Raw genomic sequence first — 19,047 nt, 5'->3', positions numbered from 1 at the left:
GTCCCACTCTTTGTGACCCCATGGGCTGTAGCTCAAGCCCACCAGGCTCCTCTGTCCATGGGATTCTTCAGACAGGAATGCTGGAGTGGGCAGCCATGCCCTTCTTCAGGTGATCTTCCCAACCTAGGGATCAAACCCGGGTTCTCCTACATTGTAGGTGGATTCTCTCCCGTCTGAGCCACCAGGGGAGCCCAAAGGCACTCAGATGGAGTTCTTTGTTAGGAGGAGTCAATCAGGGCAGACTTCCTGGAACACAGAAGTAATGTGAGCTCACCCCTTTACAGTCAGCAGAGACTTCCCAAAGCAGGTTGCCTTAGCATTCCTGTCCTGGTAAATGAGCTGACATCTCTCTGAGTGGGCTCTGCCACTCTGCACCTCCCTTGGCTGTGCAGAGGTTGCTGCTTTTCTGGCTTTTACAGCTGTGATGCAGAGTCGCGGCCTCAGAGACAGGCAGGGCTACAGGAGGCCAGGTGGGGTCAGGCAGCTCACACAGCAGGCAGATCAGCTGGGCCAGGGTTGCGGGTTCTTGGCAGGAAGTTAGAGGCCATGAAGTTGGGGCGATGGGGTGTGAGCTCTGGCTCATATACTCTCTAAGAAGGTACAAGATGCTCAGAATCTCCCCCTAGCCTCCTTTTTCTCTCCAGCCTTCCTGAGTCGTCCCTGTGAGAAGAGGATTAAGACAGAGGATGGAGCTGGTCTTCCCCTTCCTTTCTGCTGCTCCTGACCTCCCCCCTCTCCGTTTCCCTGCCCACTGGCTCCAGGTGGCAGCTCAGGAGCAGCGGGCCATTGAGAGCACCTCCAAATAGCTTTAAAAGAAATCAAATTCTTAAATGGTGTTTACACTGAGTGGCAGGGCAGGAGCCGTGAAGCTTTTTTCCGAGGGCGCTGTGGCGGAAAGTCCATCCACAGTGGGAGAAGCCACGCTGGCAGCAGTAGCCTGACCTCCATCAGAGCAGCCTTCAGCAGGCAGTTAGGCTTAGGCAAAGGTCAGGCTCACTGTGCTTCTCCAAGCCAGACATTCTCTTTAAAACCTTAATTGCGACTTCTGGGAAATCTTAGCTGGAGAAAGTAAAGGTTTTCTTCTCCTGTCTCCACTTCAGAACACAGCTATCTTGGAGGAGCGCTCCCCACATAGAGCAGAGAGCAGTCATCAGTGGAATTCTGCTTAGTGCGGCCAGACTGGGAGGTGGATCAGGGTGAATGAGGCTGCCGTGGCCCCATTGAGGGGGACACAGGACGGCTCCTCCCTGCCCCGGAACAGGGCACCGTCAGCCTGGGCAAATGGTAGCTCTGGGAGGCTGCCCGCTAGCTCCTGGGACCTCGTTAAGCTGAATTGTACTGGGGACGTTTGGTTGAAATGGAAGAGAGAGAAAATAATTGTGATTAATGGGACCCTGGCTCCCATCAAGAGGACAGAGAGTCATGTCAACAACAAGCTGCTGACCCATCCTACGTATTGTCCTTTCCTATCGCTCATATTTCATGCTCTCTTGCATCCGATCTCACTCCTGTGGCTTAGGAAACTTGCCGCAAGTTGATTCCAAGGCCCAGAACAGCATCACCCAGTGGAGAAGGACTGTGGTCCCAGTGTGGAGGAGCAGAGGGGTCAGAGTACTTACACTGCCCATGCCCATCACTCCCAGCCTGCCTTTGAGCAGAGGCAACTGGGGCCCGGCTGCAGACCATAACCCAGCAGACTCTGGGTACCAACTCCAGCCCTTCCCAGGGAGTTTGGGAGGGCTTAAGGCCTATGAAAGCTCCACTTTGATGGTGTAAGCCATGCCATTTTTAAATCGTCATTCGCAGTGAGGAAGCTCAGCCTCAACCCACAGAAGAGGGCAGGGACCAGGGTCATTATCTGGATGGGTCTGGGCTCTGGAGGGCTGCATTTATCCCAGTCTCCAGCTGTATGCACCCAGGCCTTATAATGGGGGCGGGGGGGGGGGCTTTTACTCATGGGCTTTTCTTTGCATTACTGACTGGCCAGAGAGATCACAGGCCCTCCCAGTCCTACAGAGCAGTAATTCATTTTCCCCACGTGACAGGAGGGTGAGCACACGACAAGACAGCCCTCTCACACCAGCACTGCCAGGACCCAAAGACTGCAGGTGCTGGGGCTCTATAGCATCGCATGGGGTGTTATTTTCCTTACTGTGTTACAAGAGGTAACAGCCAGATTTACTGACCTTAAAGTTACAAGAGGTTTGAACAGAGTTTATGAATGTGCATCAGACGTGGGCAAGGTGCCCCAAAATGCCCAGATCTCCTCTCTACTGGGCCTGAGAGAGCAGCTTCTTAGTGGGGAGAGAGGACAGGGCTCTTTCTCTGAGGTCAGCAGAGCTGCTGGCCCCTACCTGGGTGATCGCACACAGCATCCACACGATGTGCTGCCTGGCAGGCTCAGCAGGTGGGGCCAGGCTTCGTGATTGTCAGGTGAAGGCAGGATGGATTTAAGGAAGGATACGGTGACTCCAGGACTGGGGGGCTGCCTGAGGAGCCCAGAGGAGATGGTACCTTCTGAGCCACCTGGATGGTGAGGGAGACATGAGGAGGAAAGGAAGGGGGTGCAGGGCAGGGCATCTTCCTCTGGGGATAGTGCCTCCAGCTGTCCTTCCATGCCCTGGATCTGACATTCATCGGGAAGGATGGGCATTCTGCGTCTCTGTGAGATTGTTTGCCATGGCTTGTATTGAGTGCAATGGAATGAGTAAAGTGCCTGGTCCTTAGCTGCCAGTGTGGAGTTTCTGTCTGTTCAGGTCCTTCTCTCTGGTGCCTTCTTCTGGCCTGCAAGAGGGATTGGTGTCTGTGGCGCTGTTGCCTAGAGACCAGGTGATGATGAAAGAGGAGAAGCCCCGTGTCCCCTTCCATCAGCGCGCACACTCCTGTCCCAGCCCAACCCCGGAGGGCCCTCCCAACCACAGCCCAGTTCTGATGGCTCTGACGTGGCTGAATGAGGCGTTGGCTTCCCATCCACACCCCAGTTTCCTCCATTCCAGCCGCTGTTGACTTTCCTCGGGAATGTCCTGCTCTCCTAGAAGGGCCGGAGACCTTGAGGGTTTCTCAGCCCTGTGCTCAGACATTCCCTCAGGCTACCACAGCCCAACCAGCACACCCAGCCCCCGGCTTGGAGGATTTAGTGGCCCGGGGCCTCGCCCTGTCCTCGTAGTTCCTCCTCTAGCTCTCTTCCATCTGCTGGGCTTCTCACCCCTGCCTTGCTCAGGGATGGTGGCCAGGAGCAGGGCGTGTGGAGGAGGCTGAGGAGGCACACACAGCTGCTGCCTGGTGCTGCCCAGATAGAGGCACCCAGCCTCGCTCCGGTTGTAGTCAGTGCCGGCAAAGCAGGTGCAAAACAGCCCCTTCTGCTCGTGACATCCAGGCGCCTCTGAGTCATCATGGACTGAAGCCGGTTTGTGCCCCTCTGAGCTCCTCTGTGAGCAGACCCGCTGTGGGAACAAACACCCTGTCACCTTAGAAAGGTTCTGGAAACAGGCCTTTTCCTGTCAGTCAGGTGCCAGTGGACTTGCCCAAAGACAGGGGATCTTTTCTGTCCCAGGAACTTCCCTTCTGCCAGTGATGTGGAGAAGCTAGGACATCTATTATGTGCCTACTGTGTGCCATGGACAGAGGAGCCTGGCCTGCTACAGTCCCTGGGGTCATGAAGAGTCAGACATGACTGAGCGACTGGACAACAACAAACCGTTAATAAATGCCCACAATGAATGCTGCAGTTAATATTGGTGTGAATAAAGTGCTCTGAGGAAAAGCATTCAGTATATAAAGGTGTGTCTGAGTGTGTAGACACTTGGTGGATAGGTTGAGTTGGAGCTCACAGATGTACCAATAGGAAGAAGTGTTCTAGCCAGGGGGAGTGGCCTGCCCAGAGGCCTGGGACGAAGCACGTGTGTGAAGCTGGAGGTGGTTTGGCATGACTCGAGCCAAAATAATGAGGGCCAGAATGGTTGGAAGGTGAGACAGCAACAACCTGGTTTTATAAGGAATTGATCCTCTACTGTATTGAGGAATTTGAACTTCAGCAGAGAATTAAGGAAAGGATTTTGGCAAAGGAAAAGGTGATCTGATTTGTTTGTTGGGGTTTTTTTTTTTTTTTGCAAAGTGACAACATATACTGAGAACATCCTATATGCCAAACACCTCTTAAGTGTTTGATTTGGGTCAGTTCATTTATTCTTTAATAAAACCCTTTGAGGTAAGTGCCATTATGATGCCCATTTGACAAATAGGAGAAAACTTAGACCCAGAGAGGTTAAGTAACCCACTCGAGACCACACAGTTGGTAAGTAGTAGAGCAGGATGTAAACCCCGACGGTCTGGCTAACCACAGAGCTGCACTGCCTATGATAAGCCACACCCTGCAGCATCGTAGAGGGGCCACTGGGAAGTGGTGAGGCTGGGGGCAGGGAGTGTTACCCCAAAGCCAGGACCTGAACTCAGGAAGTGGCAGGAAGGATAAAGAAGAGGGGGAGAATTCAAGAGATGTTTATGAATAGGACCATTGTGACCTGGAGGTTGACTGTGAATGTAAAAGGAGTCCAGGATGATTTCTAAGCTGCTCGCTCTGAGTGAGATAAGAAACGCAGGTGAAAGTGCAGGTTTTATAGTGAAGATAGTGGATTCAGGGTTGGGCTCATTACATTTGAAATGTATATGGTGGAGGTGAGTCCTGAAGAGCAGTCTGGGCTGAAAATAGGAGCAATGGTGTCATATAACTCTGAGTCGTGCAATACAGGGACTGTCTATAGCTTCAGATGGCCCCCCAGGGAATGTCCATATTCAGGGGGCGTGTTGGTGGGAAAGAACTCACAACTGAAACTAAGACAGCATGCAGAAGGTTGGGAATCACAGAGGCCTTTAAAAAGAGCTTCGAAATAGGAGGCAGCGGTGCTTAGCTTTGTCAGATACCTGAGAAGAAATTAATAAAACAGCGATTAAGAGGTCTTGAGTGACCTTTGAAGTGATAATCATGTTGGAATGTCAATTGGCTGTGTGAGATGGAGGAGTGGATGGAGGTGAAGGAAAGAGGTCCCTGGGTTAAGAGAGAAAGGTTGACTGGACGGGATGCGAGGTCAGAGCTAGGTTTTCTAGGATGAGTGCGATTTGTAGACAAAGAGGTAGATGCTGATAGAAAGGGAGTTGGGTGGTGATTAGAGGAAAAGGTGACTGATAGAGACAGGCGCCCAAGAAAGCAAGAGAGTGTGATCTACAGCCAGGTTGTTTTTTTTTTTTGGCCACACCAAGGGCTTGCAGGATCTTAGTTCCCCAACCAGAGATTGACCCCCAGCCTTTGGCAATGAGGGCACAGAGTCCTAACCACCTGACCACCAGAGAATTCCCTAGAGCCAGGTTCTTTTTCTCCAGGGTGGAAGGAAAAGCATTAATCACTAATGCCACCATTCAGTTCAGTTCAGTCACTCAGTTGTGTCGAGTTTTTGCGGCCCCATGAACTGCAGCATGCCAGGCTTCCCTATCCATCACCAACTCCTGGAGCCTACACAAACTCATGCCCATCCAACCATCTCATCCTCTGTCGTCCCCTTCTCCTCCCGCCTTCCATCTTTCCTAGCACCAGGGTCTTTTCAAATGAGTCAGTTCTTCACATCAGGGGGCCAAAGTATTGGAGTTTCAGTTTCAGCATCAGTCCTTCCAATGAATATTCAGGACTGATTTTCTTTAGGATTGACTGGTTGGGTCTCCTTACAGTCCAAGGGACTCTCAAGAGTATTCTCCAACACCACAGTTCAAAAGCATCAATTCTGCAGTGCTCAGCTTTCTTTATAATCCAACTCTCACATCCATACATGACTATTGGAAAAACCATAGCCTTGACTAGATGGACCTTTGTTGGCAAAGTAATGTCTTTGCTTTTTAATATGCTGTCTAGGTTGGTCATAGCTTTTCTTCCAAGGGGCAAGCGTGTTTTAATGGCTGCAGTCACCATCTGTAGTGATTTTGGAGCCCAAAAATATGGAAAAGATCAGTTTTCATTTCAGTCCCAAAGAAAGGCAATGCCAAAGAATGTTTAAACTACCACACAATTTGCACTCATCTCACACAGTAGCAATGTAATGTTCAAAATTCTCCAAGCCAAGCTTCAACGGTATGTGAACCATGAATTTCCAGATGTTCAAGGTGGATTTAGAAAAGGCAGAGGAACCAGAGATCAAATTGCCAATATCCACTGGATTATAGAAAAAGCAAGAGAGTTCCAGAAAAATGTCTACTTTTGCTTTATTAACTATGCCAGAGCCTGTGACTGTGTGGATCACAACAAACTGTGGAAAATTCTTGAAGAGATGGGAATACCAGACCACCTGACTTGCCTCCTGAGAAATCTGTGTGTAGGTCAAGAAGCAACAGTTAGAACTGGACATGGAACAACAGACTGGTTCCAAATAGGGAAAGGAGTACATCAAGACTCTATTGTCACCCTGCTCATTTAACTTATATGCAGAGTACATCATGTGAAATGTCAGGCTAGATGAAGCACAAGCTGGAATCAAGATTGCCGGGAGAAATATCAATAACCTCAGATATGCAGATGACACCACCCTTATGGCAGAAAGCAAAGAGGAACTGAAGAGCCTCTTGATGAAAGTGAAAGAAGAGAGTGAAAAAGCTGGCTTAAAATTCAGCATTTAAAAAACTAAGATCATGACATCCAGTCCCATCACTTCATGGCAAGTGGATGGGAAAACAGTGAAAACAGTGACACACTATTTTGGGGGTAACAATACCACCATAGGTGCTTTATAGAGGCAAAGTGTGGGTCTGCACAGAAATCCACGGTGGTTCAGGTCAAGCCTGAGAGTCTAGATCCGCAAAGCAGAGTACACCTGCCCCCGAGCAGACCTTGGCATCAGGAAGGTGTAAGGGCCTACAAAGGCGTAGCTGGCATTCAGATGTGACCCGATTTGGTTACCTTCGGGTCAGAGATTTGACAGCCTCATACAGTTCCTCCATGGGTCATGTGCATGCATGCTAAGTCGCTTCAGTCATGTCCAACTCTTTGCGACCCCATGGACTGCAACCCTCCAGGCTCCTCTGTCCATGGGATTCTCCAGGCAAGAATACTGGAGTGGGTTGCCATGCCCTCCTCCAGGGGATCTTCCCAACCCAGGGATCAAACCAGTGTCGCCTGCAGCTCTTGGATCGCAGGCAGATTCTTTACCACTGAGCCACCACAGGTCATACACTAATTTCTCCTGAGAAAAGAGGTCATTCGACTTCTCACCCCTAGTTCAGTCCCTGCAGGGCACAGGTACAGCCTCAGGGACTCCATCTGGGCTTGGGAGAACCCCATGTGGCCCAGACCAAGGGTTGGGGCTCCTTGTGCTATCTGGAGACTCCGGATGAAGAGCGGTCCTCACTGCTCTCTCTGGTAGGACCACTCTTTGCTGCATCACCGGAGCATGGGGAGAAGCTGGACCGTTCAGGTGCACCCCACTTTCAGAAGGACTTCCAAAGCCAGCCTCGAGCTCAGGAAGCCTGTGGGAAAGGATGCCAGTGGGGTGCCCTGCACAAGGGTAGGGCCCCCGATTCAGCCACACTCCCTGTGTGAACCTCAGGGAAGAGACAGTTAAATCGCCCTCCAGTCCACAGCCCCGGGTTTTCCTGGGAAGATGAACAGTCTGCTTTCCTTATTGTCTGCACCAAAGGAACAGATTGCGTCAGTTTGTAAACCGTGTTACCGCTTGCAAAGTCCTGGAGTCAGCAGGTTTGCATTTCCCAGCAGACTGAGGGACGCTGATAGCCCTGGCTCCTCCTCTTTGCCTCAGGCATGACCAGGAAATGCCCCTGGCCCCCCACCTCTGGCATCCCACCCCTCACCCCTGAGGTATTCCAGGAGAGAGAGGAGGAAGCCCTGAGCTCCTAGCTGGGCCGTCTCACCCATTGCTCAGGCCAACCCTCAATTTCTAGGAGCTTCCTGCCCCCTGTGGCCACTGTGCCAACCCGGGCCTGATTTGCAGGCATTCCCAGGGCCTTGGCTTAGACCAAATGTCAGAAACGAGATTTTCCAGAGAACAGTTGGCACTGTGGGTTGGGCTTGAATGCGTCATCTGGTCTGCAGGTGCTGAGGGGTTGGGTGGTAACGCGCTGGTAGGGGCTGGAGCCTCGCTACTCCAGGAGCACAGGGAAGTTCGGAATGGACCCTTGCCTGCCCCCTCACCACGCGTGGCCCACGGTAATGCAGCCCAGGAGGCATTTCATAGGCACTGCCTCTGTGGCTCCCAGAGCGTTACATTATTAATTGCATCGTGTTAAAACGCTTATCATCTCTGAAAGACATCGCTGTGCACGCGTGGCTGCAAGTGGAGGGGACAAGTCGGCTGTGTTAAGCTGCTACTATATTAAGGTGAGGTGTCTCTTCAAGTTCACGGCTCCGGCGGCGGGAGCACATTACAGCAGTATGTATGGGGGACGGTAGCAGCCCCGGCTGGCAGCGTGGCTGCTGTGCGAGGCAGGAGAGGAGGCTCGGTGGCACTCAGATTGCTGTGGATTGCTACTCGCCTACCCTGCGGAAAGCTCTGTTTGGGATGCGTGGGTGGGGAAGAGCTGGAGTGCCTTTATTCCTCTCCTGCTCTCCACCTTCCCCTCTCTGCAGGCTCCTACTGGTTGCCTGCAGGGCCTCCCCGCCGGCCCTTCTCTCCCACGTAACCCCTTGTCTGCTCTCTCAGCGCCTCCCAGTCATGCCAGTGCACCACCAGTGCCGCCACCCCCAATCCCAGCTCATACCTTAGGAAGTTCTGAGCAGAGAAAACCTTACAAACCTGGTTCAGCACTCACTGACACGCGGAGCAACTGGAGAGGGATGCCCAGCCCAGAAGAGGCAGAGCGGGTCCCTGGATGGCTGTTTAGTCCAAGGATTTTGCTTTGCACCTCTAAGCCTTGTCCCCATCCAAGCCTCACTCCTCTCTTATTCCCAGTTCCAGGCTTGTTGCCGATGGCCTTGGGGTATTGAAAGCAGGGCTGGGACCAGCCAGCGTATGGGGAGGATGGCGGCTTCTGCCTATCACTGGGGCCCCTGAAGTCACCTCCCCAGAGGTAGCGCTGTGCACTCCTGCTCTGCCTTTGGGAGGAACATGAAGCCAGCATCCCCTCCCCCGCCTTGCTTAGGAAGTCTTCCTTCCCTGATGCTCCAGGGCAGGGGTGCCCTGAGCTGCTGCCTACCTGGGATCACCTGTCCTGCCTGAGGCAGCCACCTCCCTAGGGGGAGGGAGCATCCCTGGCAGCTGTGTTCCAGGCGTTCCTTGGCCTCCCAGCCTCTGAGGCTGAGGCTCAGTGATTTCCTCTGCTGCCTTGGGCACTGCGCAGGAGAGAGGATGAGAGGCTCTTGGGAGAGACTACCTCTCTTCCGTTCTCCCAATACACAAAATGGGAAAGAGCAGTTATATGGGAGGGGAGACTCTCGCCACTCTTGCATTCTGCCAGAAATCCCTTCTGTGCTGTACCTCTTCAGGCTGCCCTGAGTCACCATCCAGAGCACGCCACCCCCAGCTGTGCATCCTCCCCGGTTCAGTATCTTCAAGTTCTCTTGCCCTGCTGGCTCTGTCGAAGCTAGCCTTTTCATGGAGGCAGCCTCCAGCGCACTCCGCCCCCACCCTACCATGAAGAAGGCTACAGGAGGGGCCCTTGGTCTTCCCAGTCACCCCCAGACTCAGAGCCACTGGACATCCATCTTGGCTCCTGGAGCAGGAGAGGCTGGGCAGCCAAATGAAGCCCCCAGGCGGTTGGCATTTCCTCTGGTCTTCTAGCTGAGCTCGCGAGTGTTCTTCCCCAGACACACACGTTACTTTCAGAAAGCTGGTTGGCTGGGGAGGGCCTGGGCAAGTGAGTCGTCCTCTCTGTAAGAACATCAGCCCTGCCTGCCTTTCACTCTCTCACTTCTTGCACACCCACCCCCCTCACCTGGCTGGCCCCACATGGCTCCCCGGACCTCAACTGCCTGGAGTGGGAGAATGACTCAGCCCCCTCCGCCCACTTGATTGAAGCAGCTCCTGTGTTAAGAAGCTGGACAGAATCCAGACAAGGAAAGAAGGGGACCAGTTGGGGTGGTGGGGCAGGGATTGAGAATATGTTTGTGGCAGGGGCCAAGATAATCCAACCACTAGGAAAAGGGCTATGAGAAACGAAACGTGCTCGCTGCCGCCTTCCCTCCCTGGGTTGGAAGGCTGCCCCCTGTCTCCTCTTTTCTCCTCTTTCTCCCCTTCCCCACTCTGCGCAGCCGCAGCCGGGAAGGGTGAGACCATAGCCCACCTGGGTGGGAACTGAGGTGTGTGCGCTGCCTGGGACAGGAGCACTTCCTCAGTAATTAGGAGATGCGCAAATTAACAGCCTGTGCCGTTTGTATTAATTTGGTAAATAAGCCAGAACAATTTCATTAGTGGCACATTAGTATGCTCGGGAGCAGGAGGACATGTCCCACTGTGAGGCAGCAGGGCCCTCTGGCTACCCCGGCCCACAGACAGCCCGGGACCAGTGGGTCTAGCTGCTTTCCCACTGGGCGTGGCTGGCCGGACCACACCCCCTGATTGGCCCTGTGGTGGAGAAAGATTCCCCACCGCAACCCCACCCCTGCCCACTCTGATTAACCACCTCTTCCCTCACCTACCTCTCTGAGTGAGAACCAAGGGAATTGAGCTCAGCCAAGCAGAGCTGCTGCTGGTTGCAACTAGCCTGACTGCTGTCAGCTGGCCCTGAGCTGAAGGAAGTGGATGCCGTTGTACATCACCAAAAACTCACGGTCAGAGTTAGGATTTGAGCCCAGGTCTGTCTGACCGCAGGATTCATGCTCTTTCTACCATGTCATGGCCCAGTCAGTACACCCAGCTCTGGGGCAGATTTAAAGAACAAGCTTTGCTCCCATTGGAGCTGACAGTCTGTGTGCATGCTGAGTTGCTTCAGTGTCCGACTCTTTGTGACCCCATGGACTGTAGCCCACATCAGGCTTCTCTGTCCGTGGGATTGATTCTCCAGGCAAAAATACTGGAGTGGGTTGCCGTGCCCTCCTCCAGGGAATCTTCCCAACCCAGGGATCAGACAGAGTCTCATGTCTCCTGCATTGGCAGGCAGGTTCTTTACCACTAGCACCATTTTAGCTGGTGAATAGGGACATTTTGAAATAACTGCTCCTCCCCAGGAAGTAAATAACTGAAGAAGCATTTGTGTGTCAAGCACCCTTTTAAGTGTTTAACATACTTACGTTGGCTCATTTAGTCATCAAAACACATCTTTTGAGATAGGTACTATCACAATTCCAAGGTAATTGACTCACCAGAAGTCAAGCAGGTGGTGAGTAAACGTCTCTGCTCCGGAGGCCATGGTCTTAACCTCTGTGCTCTGCACTGGTCCCTGAGTGTCAGAGATATCCGGGCCAGGTGTTCAATTCACTGCAGGCCAAGGTTAGGGAAGCCATCACAGGAAGGTGTTGAATCTGGAAGAGCTCAGCTCACAGGCCTAGTTCAGAACCACAAAATCGCGGCCCACTCTGCCAGCATTGGGAGCAGAGGCGAGAGATGCCGGCAGGTGAGCAGAGCGTCCAGGGTGCCCAGTGCAGCAGTTCCTTGGTGTCCTCAGCTCCCGAGGGCCAGGTCTGCCCTTAGGCATCTAGGCTCCTGCTTCTGTCTTAACTAGAGTTATCACAAAGCCACCCCCTCCACGTGGCACCCCCTTCCCATAGCCTCTCCTCCCCCCAGCTCCATGTGTTCCTAGGTCCCAGCATTTGGCTTCAGTATGAGCATTGAGGATGGGGAATGAGGGAAGCCATCATCTGTCCCTTGCTGACATTGCTTGTGTCCACATGTACCCTTGAGCCCCTCAAGGCTATTATCAGCCCACCTATGTACACACCAAATGCCCACATGAAGTGCTGTGGCAGCCCATGGTGATCACCAAGGCCTTACCTCCCTGATGTCAGTGCTACTGCAGGAAGCCTCCCAAGCCACTGGACAGAGTCCAGGTCTCTTCATGAAACATCTCTTCCAAGATGCTGAAGAGACAGGCAGCCACGTTGTATAGCGCTTCTCACTTTACACCGCACTTCATGAGTAGTATCTCACTAACACTTGGGGTAGCCAGAAAGACCAAAAGAGGTTTCTTGTGCACTTGACAAGAAAAAGCCTCCCCTAATTCCTGTCTGCAGTTGGAGGCAACTTGCAGGAAATTTCTGCCAGTAGTCTGTATCAGTTCAGTTCAGTTCAGTCGCTCAGTCGTGTCCGACTCTTTGCAACCCCATGAATTGCAGCACGCCAGGCCTCCCTGTCCATCACCAACTCCTGGAGTTCACTCAAACTCTGTATACTGGCAATCAAACCGGTCAGTCCTAAAGGAAATCAACCCTGAATATTCACTGGAAGGACTGATGCTGAAGCTGAATCTCCAGTGCTTTGGCCGCCTGACGCAAAGAGCCGACTCATTGGAAAAGACCCTGATGCTGGGAAGGATTGAAGGCGGGAGGAGAAGGATGAGATGCTTGGATGGCATCACCAACTCAATGGACATGAACTTGAGCAAACTTCAGGAGATAGTGAAGGACAGGGAAGCCTGGCATGTTGCAAAGAGTTGGACACGATTTAGCAACTGAACAGCTACAACATCTGTATATGGTAAATCCTAATTATAAGTGAGCCCATATTTGTGAGTTCACTCACTCGCTGAAATTTGTTACCTGTCAGTACCCCTGCAACTTTTTGGATCATTTGTGAACGTGCACAGAGCAGCGAGTCTCCCAGGGAGTACATTCCCAGCTGAGGCTGCAGCTCTCATCCTACAGACAAACGTCCTACTCATGGTCTGCTTAGCACCGAGGTTTTCAGGGTTTCTGCACTTTATGTTGTAGTTAAAAATGGCCTCCATGCATAGCGCTGAAGTGCTGTCTAGTTTCCTGAGTACGGGACAGCTGCGATGTGCCTTAAGGAGAAAACCCATGTGTTAGATAAGCTTTATTCAGGCTTGAGTGATAGCGCTCTTGGCTGTGAGTTCAATGTTAATGAATCATCAATATGTATTAAATATGGTATCTTTAAACAGAAACCATCATCGAAGCAGGTTATGTATTGATAAGTTGATAGAAATGTAACTGGAGTCTTGTAGGAACCTAACCCTGTGTTTCCCCAGGAGGCAGTGGTTCAGGATTCCCTAATTCCTTGTTCATAGTAACTTTATAGCGATAAGTATCACAGATAACTAGAGAGAGAGAGAGAAAGTATGTATATATTTTTTTAATTAGAAAAATACCAGAAATTTGATGAGTCTTAAGATTGAGTCTTAAAGTTGAATAGAGAAATGGAGCTTTTACAGATATGAAGAGCTGAAAGTGTTAGTTGCTCAGTCCTGTCCAACTCTTTGTGACCCCATGGACTGTAGCCTACCAGGCCCCTCTTGTCCATGGAATTCTCCAGGCAAGAAAACTGGAGTGGGTCACCATTTCCTTCTCCAGGGGATCTTCCTGATCCAGGGATTGAACCTGGGTCTCCTGCATTGCAGGCAGATTCTTTACTGCTTGAGCCACCAGGGAAGCCCGTCATAGATATGGACCCATGTAATTTTATAGTCAAGTAACAAATTCTCAGCAGTGAGTGTGAAAGAGAGACATGATGAAAGATGAACATGTAGACCAACCTGGGAGTGCCCACTGCACCCTCTGTTTGCTCCCTGTGTAGAATCAAGACTTCACCCTGAACCGTCTGCCCATCTAGGCTGGGGCATGTCCAGCAAGGCCAGAAGCCCAGAGACCTAGGTGCAGCAGGAACACTGGCCCAGCCCCAACCCTCCTCTAAGACCAGCCTACCTTCCCTAAAGCCCCATTGTTTGACTGAGAAATTACTGTGGTGGCAGCAGCCGTAATAAAAGGAGAAGCGGGGACCCACAGGCGACAGCTTTATCTCTCCCTCTACAGCCCAAGATGGATTGGGCAGCAGCACGGTGCCCAAGGCCAGAGATTTCTTTCCTCTGTGGCCGGCTGGGACCAGGGGCTTGTCAAGCCCAAGTTAGCGTATCGATTGCCAGCAGGGAGAGGCGGGGTACATGTGAAGCCAGGGCTCACCTGCCAAGAGAGCCTGGCTGCTCCCCAGCAGTGTTGGCCCCAGATGTGGCTGCTTAGTCACTCGCTGGCGTCTCCCCCGGCAGGAGCCTTGAGAGGTCGGCATCTGGTTTGTGGCCTCAGAGAGTGAGGTGTGAATTAGAGGTTTGCGAGTAGGGTCTGAGCCTGGGCGCCTGACAGGAGAGACGGATTGTACCTGTCTGGTCGTCTCTGCAGCTCATGTCTCGGAGGCTCTTACCTCCACCGCAGGAATCTGGTGTGAGAGGAAGCCACGGGCTTCTCGTCACAGCTGCAGCGGCTCACCACAGGCCTGGGGGCTGGAGGGAGGTCTCGTGCTTGATCAGGGCAGCCATCCTGTCTTTAGGAAAAGGACACCTGGCAACGAACACAGTGGAAGAAGACAAGAGGTGCTGGCGTGGGCATGAGGAGGGGTCTCAGGAGCCCCGAAATGCAGAGGAGCCCCATGGATGGGTGGTAGGAGCCAGCGTCGGCACCTCCACTCTACCCATTGTCTCATGAGCCCCCAAACACTCCTCCCAGAAGTCGTCTGGGATCCGCCGCCGCTTGATCGTAGCATGCTTGATAAAGCGCAGCAAACGAAGCAGAGGCGGTCTTCCCATGCACTCTCCTTCCATCCCTGTTCTCGTCTGAGTCCCACAAGCCTGCAGCCTCTTCCTCCACCATTAGCCCTCCCGCTGTCGGCCGCCCAGTGCTCTGGCACCCAGGGCGTTTGCAAGGTGGCAGAGGGCTCTTCGGGCAGTTTGCCGCTCACTCGGGTGAATTCACTGGCTGGCGAGCTCTTGAGGCACCTGTGCTTTATCGTGTACCGTTTTGCCCACCTGTTCTCTGCCACACACACAGGTCCTCCCAGCGAATTAATTGCCGGGATTAGAGGAAAGGGGAAACCAGTTTTACCATCTACGGTTGTGGGTCCTCCCTTCCTCCAGCCCTCAGCAGCGTGGTGCCCGTGTGGGGTGGACACCACCCAGCAGAGCCCGGCACTCCCACCCTGGCTCCACCAGGGAGGGGCACGGTCCAGGGTCCTGAATGGTGGAGGGAGCTGGCCTTAACCCAGTGGACAGTGTGTGGGGGGGATCGGGGAGGAGGTCAGGGGTGTGACTGGAGGAAGGATGCTCTTGAGACAGGGCTGTGGGGAGAGAAGGCAAGGCGCCAAGGAGGCAGTGGAGAAAGAAGGCAAGCAGGGCAGCCTGGCCTCTGCTCTCAGCTCTGCCCCTTTCTGGCTCCACTGCCCCTGTGTCTGTTTCCGCACTAAAAAAACCAAGTTGGATTGGATGAGTATAATACCTTCTTCTCCTGGCTCTAATAAACTCTTTGTATCCCCTTCTACAGTACACCCCCACTTCAGGCATTGTTGAACTTGCATTCCACCTGAAAGGGTCACGGGGGGCTTCGTGTAGGAAGAAGGTGTTCACGAATAGGAAGAACACCTGGCGGAGTCCTAACTACCGGGAGAGGTGCTGGGGACGCGACTCCCTATAAGGAAACAGAGGCCGCTTGGGTGCATGGAGGGAGGGCAGAGCAGGGCCAAAGAGCAAGACCAGGAAGCTGGGACCCCAGCTCCTTCCTGTTCATGTCCTCTGCAGCTGCCACTGGCTCTGGCCCAGGCTTCAGAGAACTCCCAGGTATTTAGACACTCATTTTATTGCTTAATCGAGCTTGAAGCCGTTTAAATGAATACAAGTTTTTACGTTTGGCAGTGAAGGCTTTTACAGGCCTCTTTAGCAGGGGAAGAGGTTGGAAGAGAAGCCGAGAAGGAATTTCTCTTGGGCCACTGCCTTCATGAGGTGGAGTGGCATCCATGCTAGGTCGGGGGTCCTGGTTCTCGGGGAGCCCTCAGGGGAGGAGGCCTGGGAGTCCCTGGGCTCTGCAGGGATCCTGCCGGCTCTGGGGATCAGCCAGTGTGCTCGGCCCCGAAGTCAGGGCTGATGGCGGTGAGCACACCCCTACAAAGGGGTAACCTCCAGCTGGAATCACCCCCTAACTGCACCTGCCTCAGTGTACCTTCTGCCCACTGTCCCCTTCCCTCCTCTCCTCACCTGGCTCTCATCCCACTGCTTTTATTGCCTTCATTAAGCATGACTTCATTCAGCTCTTCCAGGAAGAACACAGGTTCTCCCCTCCTCGGGGATTGCCTTGCTCTCCACTTCCACCCAAGGCTTGCCTGTCTTCCTAGCAGAGCTGGGGCTCAGTGGGTGCTGGAGAGGAGTGGGTGTTGCCTTACTCACCCCTGACCTTTAGCTGTATACACACACAAACACACACACAGCTCACTTAAAGCTGAGGAGAGTCAAGTCTTCCCTAGTAGCTCTCTGCCAAGAGGAAGGGGAAGGGATTTGAGGAGAGGGGAGTTCTGAAGTTGCTTTGTCAGTGACATATCTATCAATGGTGATTCTGGGGTGCAAGAAGCTGAAAAGCATAGACCAGCTCACAGCACCGAGGGGTAGAGTTCTCAGAGGCTCTCACCAGCTCACACTGACTCACCGTTCCAGCTGTTCCTGTCCGTGGAGTGACCATGGTGGCAGTGGCCCCAGGGCCTCTCTCCTCCCCTGCCCACCCCAGGCTCCCGCTGCTAGCTGACACCCCCGTTTCTGCTCCCTAGGTAGAGGTGGAGGTGGAGAGCATGGACAAGGCCGGCAACTTCATCGGCTGGCTGCACATCGACGGCGCCAACCTGTCCGTCTTGCTGGTGGAGCACGCGCTCTCCAAGGTCCACTTCACCGCCGAGCGCAGCGCCTACTACAAATCCCTGCTGTCTGCCGAGGAGGCCGCCAAGCAGAAGAAGGAGAAGGTGAGCTGTGGAACGGGGCCTGGCGGGAAGGAGCGGCTGCCCTCTCTCTCCCTCCCTTCCCGCCGCACCAGCACTGCTGCCTGCATACAACAGAGTGCTTCTGTCCCCCACCGTCAACTGAGCGACTCCGGCTGGTGTTGGTGTCAGACCCCACGTCAGCAACCCCACGCTGAGGTGGGCCCCGGACCCTCTCTGAGCACCCCTGTCCACCACCCCGGCCCTGCTGGGCCTGGCACCGGAAGCTGCCTAGACAGTGACCTTGGAGCCAGGGTCACCCGCGACCAGAGGCCTTCCTTCCCCCGCCCTGACCCTCCAGTGCTCTCAGAGGGGCCGGGTGGCCTGCACCCCACGTCTGAATTTCCTTCACATTGCCCTGCAGGGAAGCCCATTTTGGAAGCTGCCCCAGGAGATGCATAAAGCTGTTAGGACAGCAGATTTACAGCCCATCAGTCTGTGCAGACACTGCATTGAAGAGACAAGGGGGGTGGGTCGGAAAGCAGCTTTTGGAAACAAATGGACGATTAAGGAACCCAGCGGCTTGGTGATGGGAGCTGTGCTCAGCAGCCCCCTGCCCCTACCCCCACAGCCTGTCGCCACTGACTTACAGCTCAGCCCCGATAATGGGGATAAATCAGCCAGCCACCAATTTGTCAGGGCTTCTCGGAGCTTGAGGAGGATTTCATGGGACAGCCGTGCTGAGCCATAAATTTGTTCCAGGAATAAATGTTTCCTTCCCCATGGGGCAGCCATCTGGCTTACAACTAGCCTCTCAGAGCCAAGGCCCAGACACCTGCCAAAAGGAGTGGGGGGCCCCGGGGCCCAGAAGCCTCCGGCTCCTCCCACCTCTCCTCTGAGAGAGCATCACACTTTCCCCAGGGGCCAGGCGCCGGAGGACTTCTGGGATCTCTGTGTCTCTTAGTCTCATCCCCTAGGGATTAGGACAGGTGATCGACCCTACTAGAGCTGGAAGGACTCCAGGGAGAGGTGGCTCCAAAAGCCAAGACAGGTGGAAGAGACTGCCCACATCTTGGAGGGCGAGCAGGCCACCATGGGGCCTCCGGGGAGGATTCCACTTCTGTCCCAGTCTGCTTCCATTACAGCTCCCATTATAGCCTGTCTTCCTAGAGTGATGGGGAAGCAGGCAGCCTCGGCTCCTACAGCAGAGGCACTTCCTCTTGGGTTTTCTTTCTGTGACAGCTGAACTTAAGACTGGACACCCCCTGTGTCCTCTGCTCGCTTCAGGGAATGGAGGAGAGGGGGTGCAGAGGTGGAACGAGTTAACAGCTGCGGGACAGTTCAGCAAGCACCCACCTATAAGGCCCAGGTTCTGAAAGTATCTCTGCCCCCTGGCCCTGCCCCCTGAGCCTGGAAGCCATCTCTTCAGATCCGAGTAGCCTTCTGCCGTCTGAGAGTAGAGACCCCAGAGGGACTGAGGAGGGGACAGAGAAGGGAGTCTGGCCAAAGCGTGGCCCCTTGCATAGGTGCTGAGCCAGGCATCACTATTTACTACGTAGTGGATTTGTTTGGAAGAACCCAAGTCATCATTTCTCTGGTGCCACGTGATGGTGCTGAGGAGTAATTACCATGATTAATTACTTACATAGGCTGCGTGCTTTTATTCCAGTCCAATTAAAATGCAGCACACCACTCTCAGTGCGAGGGCCCGCCCGCCTCCAGGGGCCCTCCTGCACATCCCCTCCTCCTTGAGGCCTGGGGGAACCTAGCCTGACCTCCCTCCTCCTGGTGGGGCTGCTCTCCGGGAACAGTGTAGGCAGAGCCTTGCAGCAGTCCTCCGAGTTAGCTGGACTCAGGCGGGAGAATCTGGGGGTCAGCTGGGGAGCAGTAAACTTGGTGTCTGAGGTGTCCCCAGGATCCCCAGCCTTGCCCCGCTGGTGACCCCGTGAGAGCTGCCTTAGCTGTCGAGAGATAGGCGCATCTGGGGTTAAGAGATTATCATGGTCCCTGTGGGCTGAGGAAGCTAATACCGAGAGATTTTGTGAGACCAGGGCACACAGAAGTCTTGGGTGGGTGTGATTATGTGCATGTGAGCAGGTCTGAATGGGGAGCCCCAGCAATGCTGTGTTCCCCACTCTGAGAATTTAGCTGCCTCCTTGCAAGGCCTGATCCCCCTGTACCTTGCTGTCTTCTCTCCTTATTGAAGAGGCCAGTCTGTAGGAAGCTG

At 53.7% G+C, this 19,047-nt stretch overlaps 1 protein-coding gene across 4 annotated transcripts in view; it reads left to right on the top strand.

The window, feature by feature from the left end:
- The window catches only part of SND1 (staphylococcal nuclease and tudor domain containing 1), a 421,555-nt gene that overhangs the window by 390,406 nt on the left and 12,102 nt on the right, over positions 1–19,047 (top strand). For 3 of the 4 annotated variants that reach the window (XM_086395775.1, XM_086395776.1, XM_086395778.1), the window contains one exon: positions 16,677–16,865. In XM_086395775.1, coding sequence (XP_086251901.1) covers positions 16,677–16,865 — 189 coding nt within the window. Of the gene's footprint in view, positions 1–16,676; positions 16,866–17,244; positions 17,587–19,047 lie in introns of those variants that run through there. The other variant, XM_086395777.1, reaches the window with a different exon arrangement.

The sequence above is a fragment of the Bos grunniens genome, chromosome 4 (assembly GCF_055505025.1).
Source record: "Bos grunniens cultivar Pamir isolate PY7600 chromosome 4, Bosgru_T2T1.0, whole genome shotgun sequence".
NCBI lineage: Eukaryota > Metazoa > Chordata > Mammalia > Artiodactyla > Bovidae > Bos > Bos grunniens.
The sequence above is the reverse complement of the archived record's forward strand: the minus strand, read 5'-3'. Positions and strand labels throughout refer to the sequence as shown.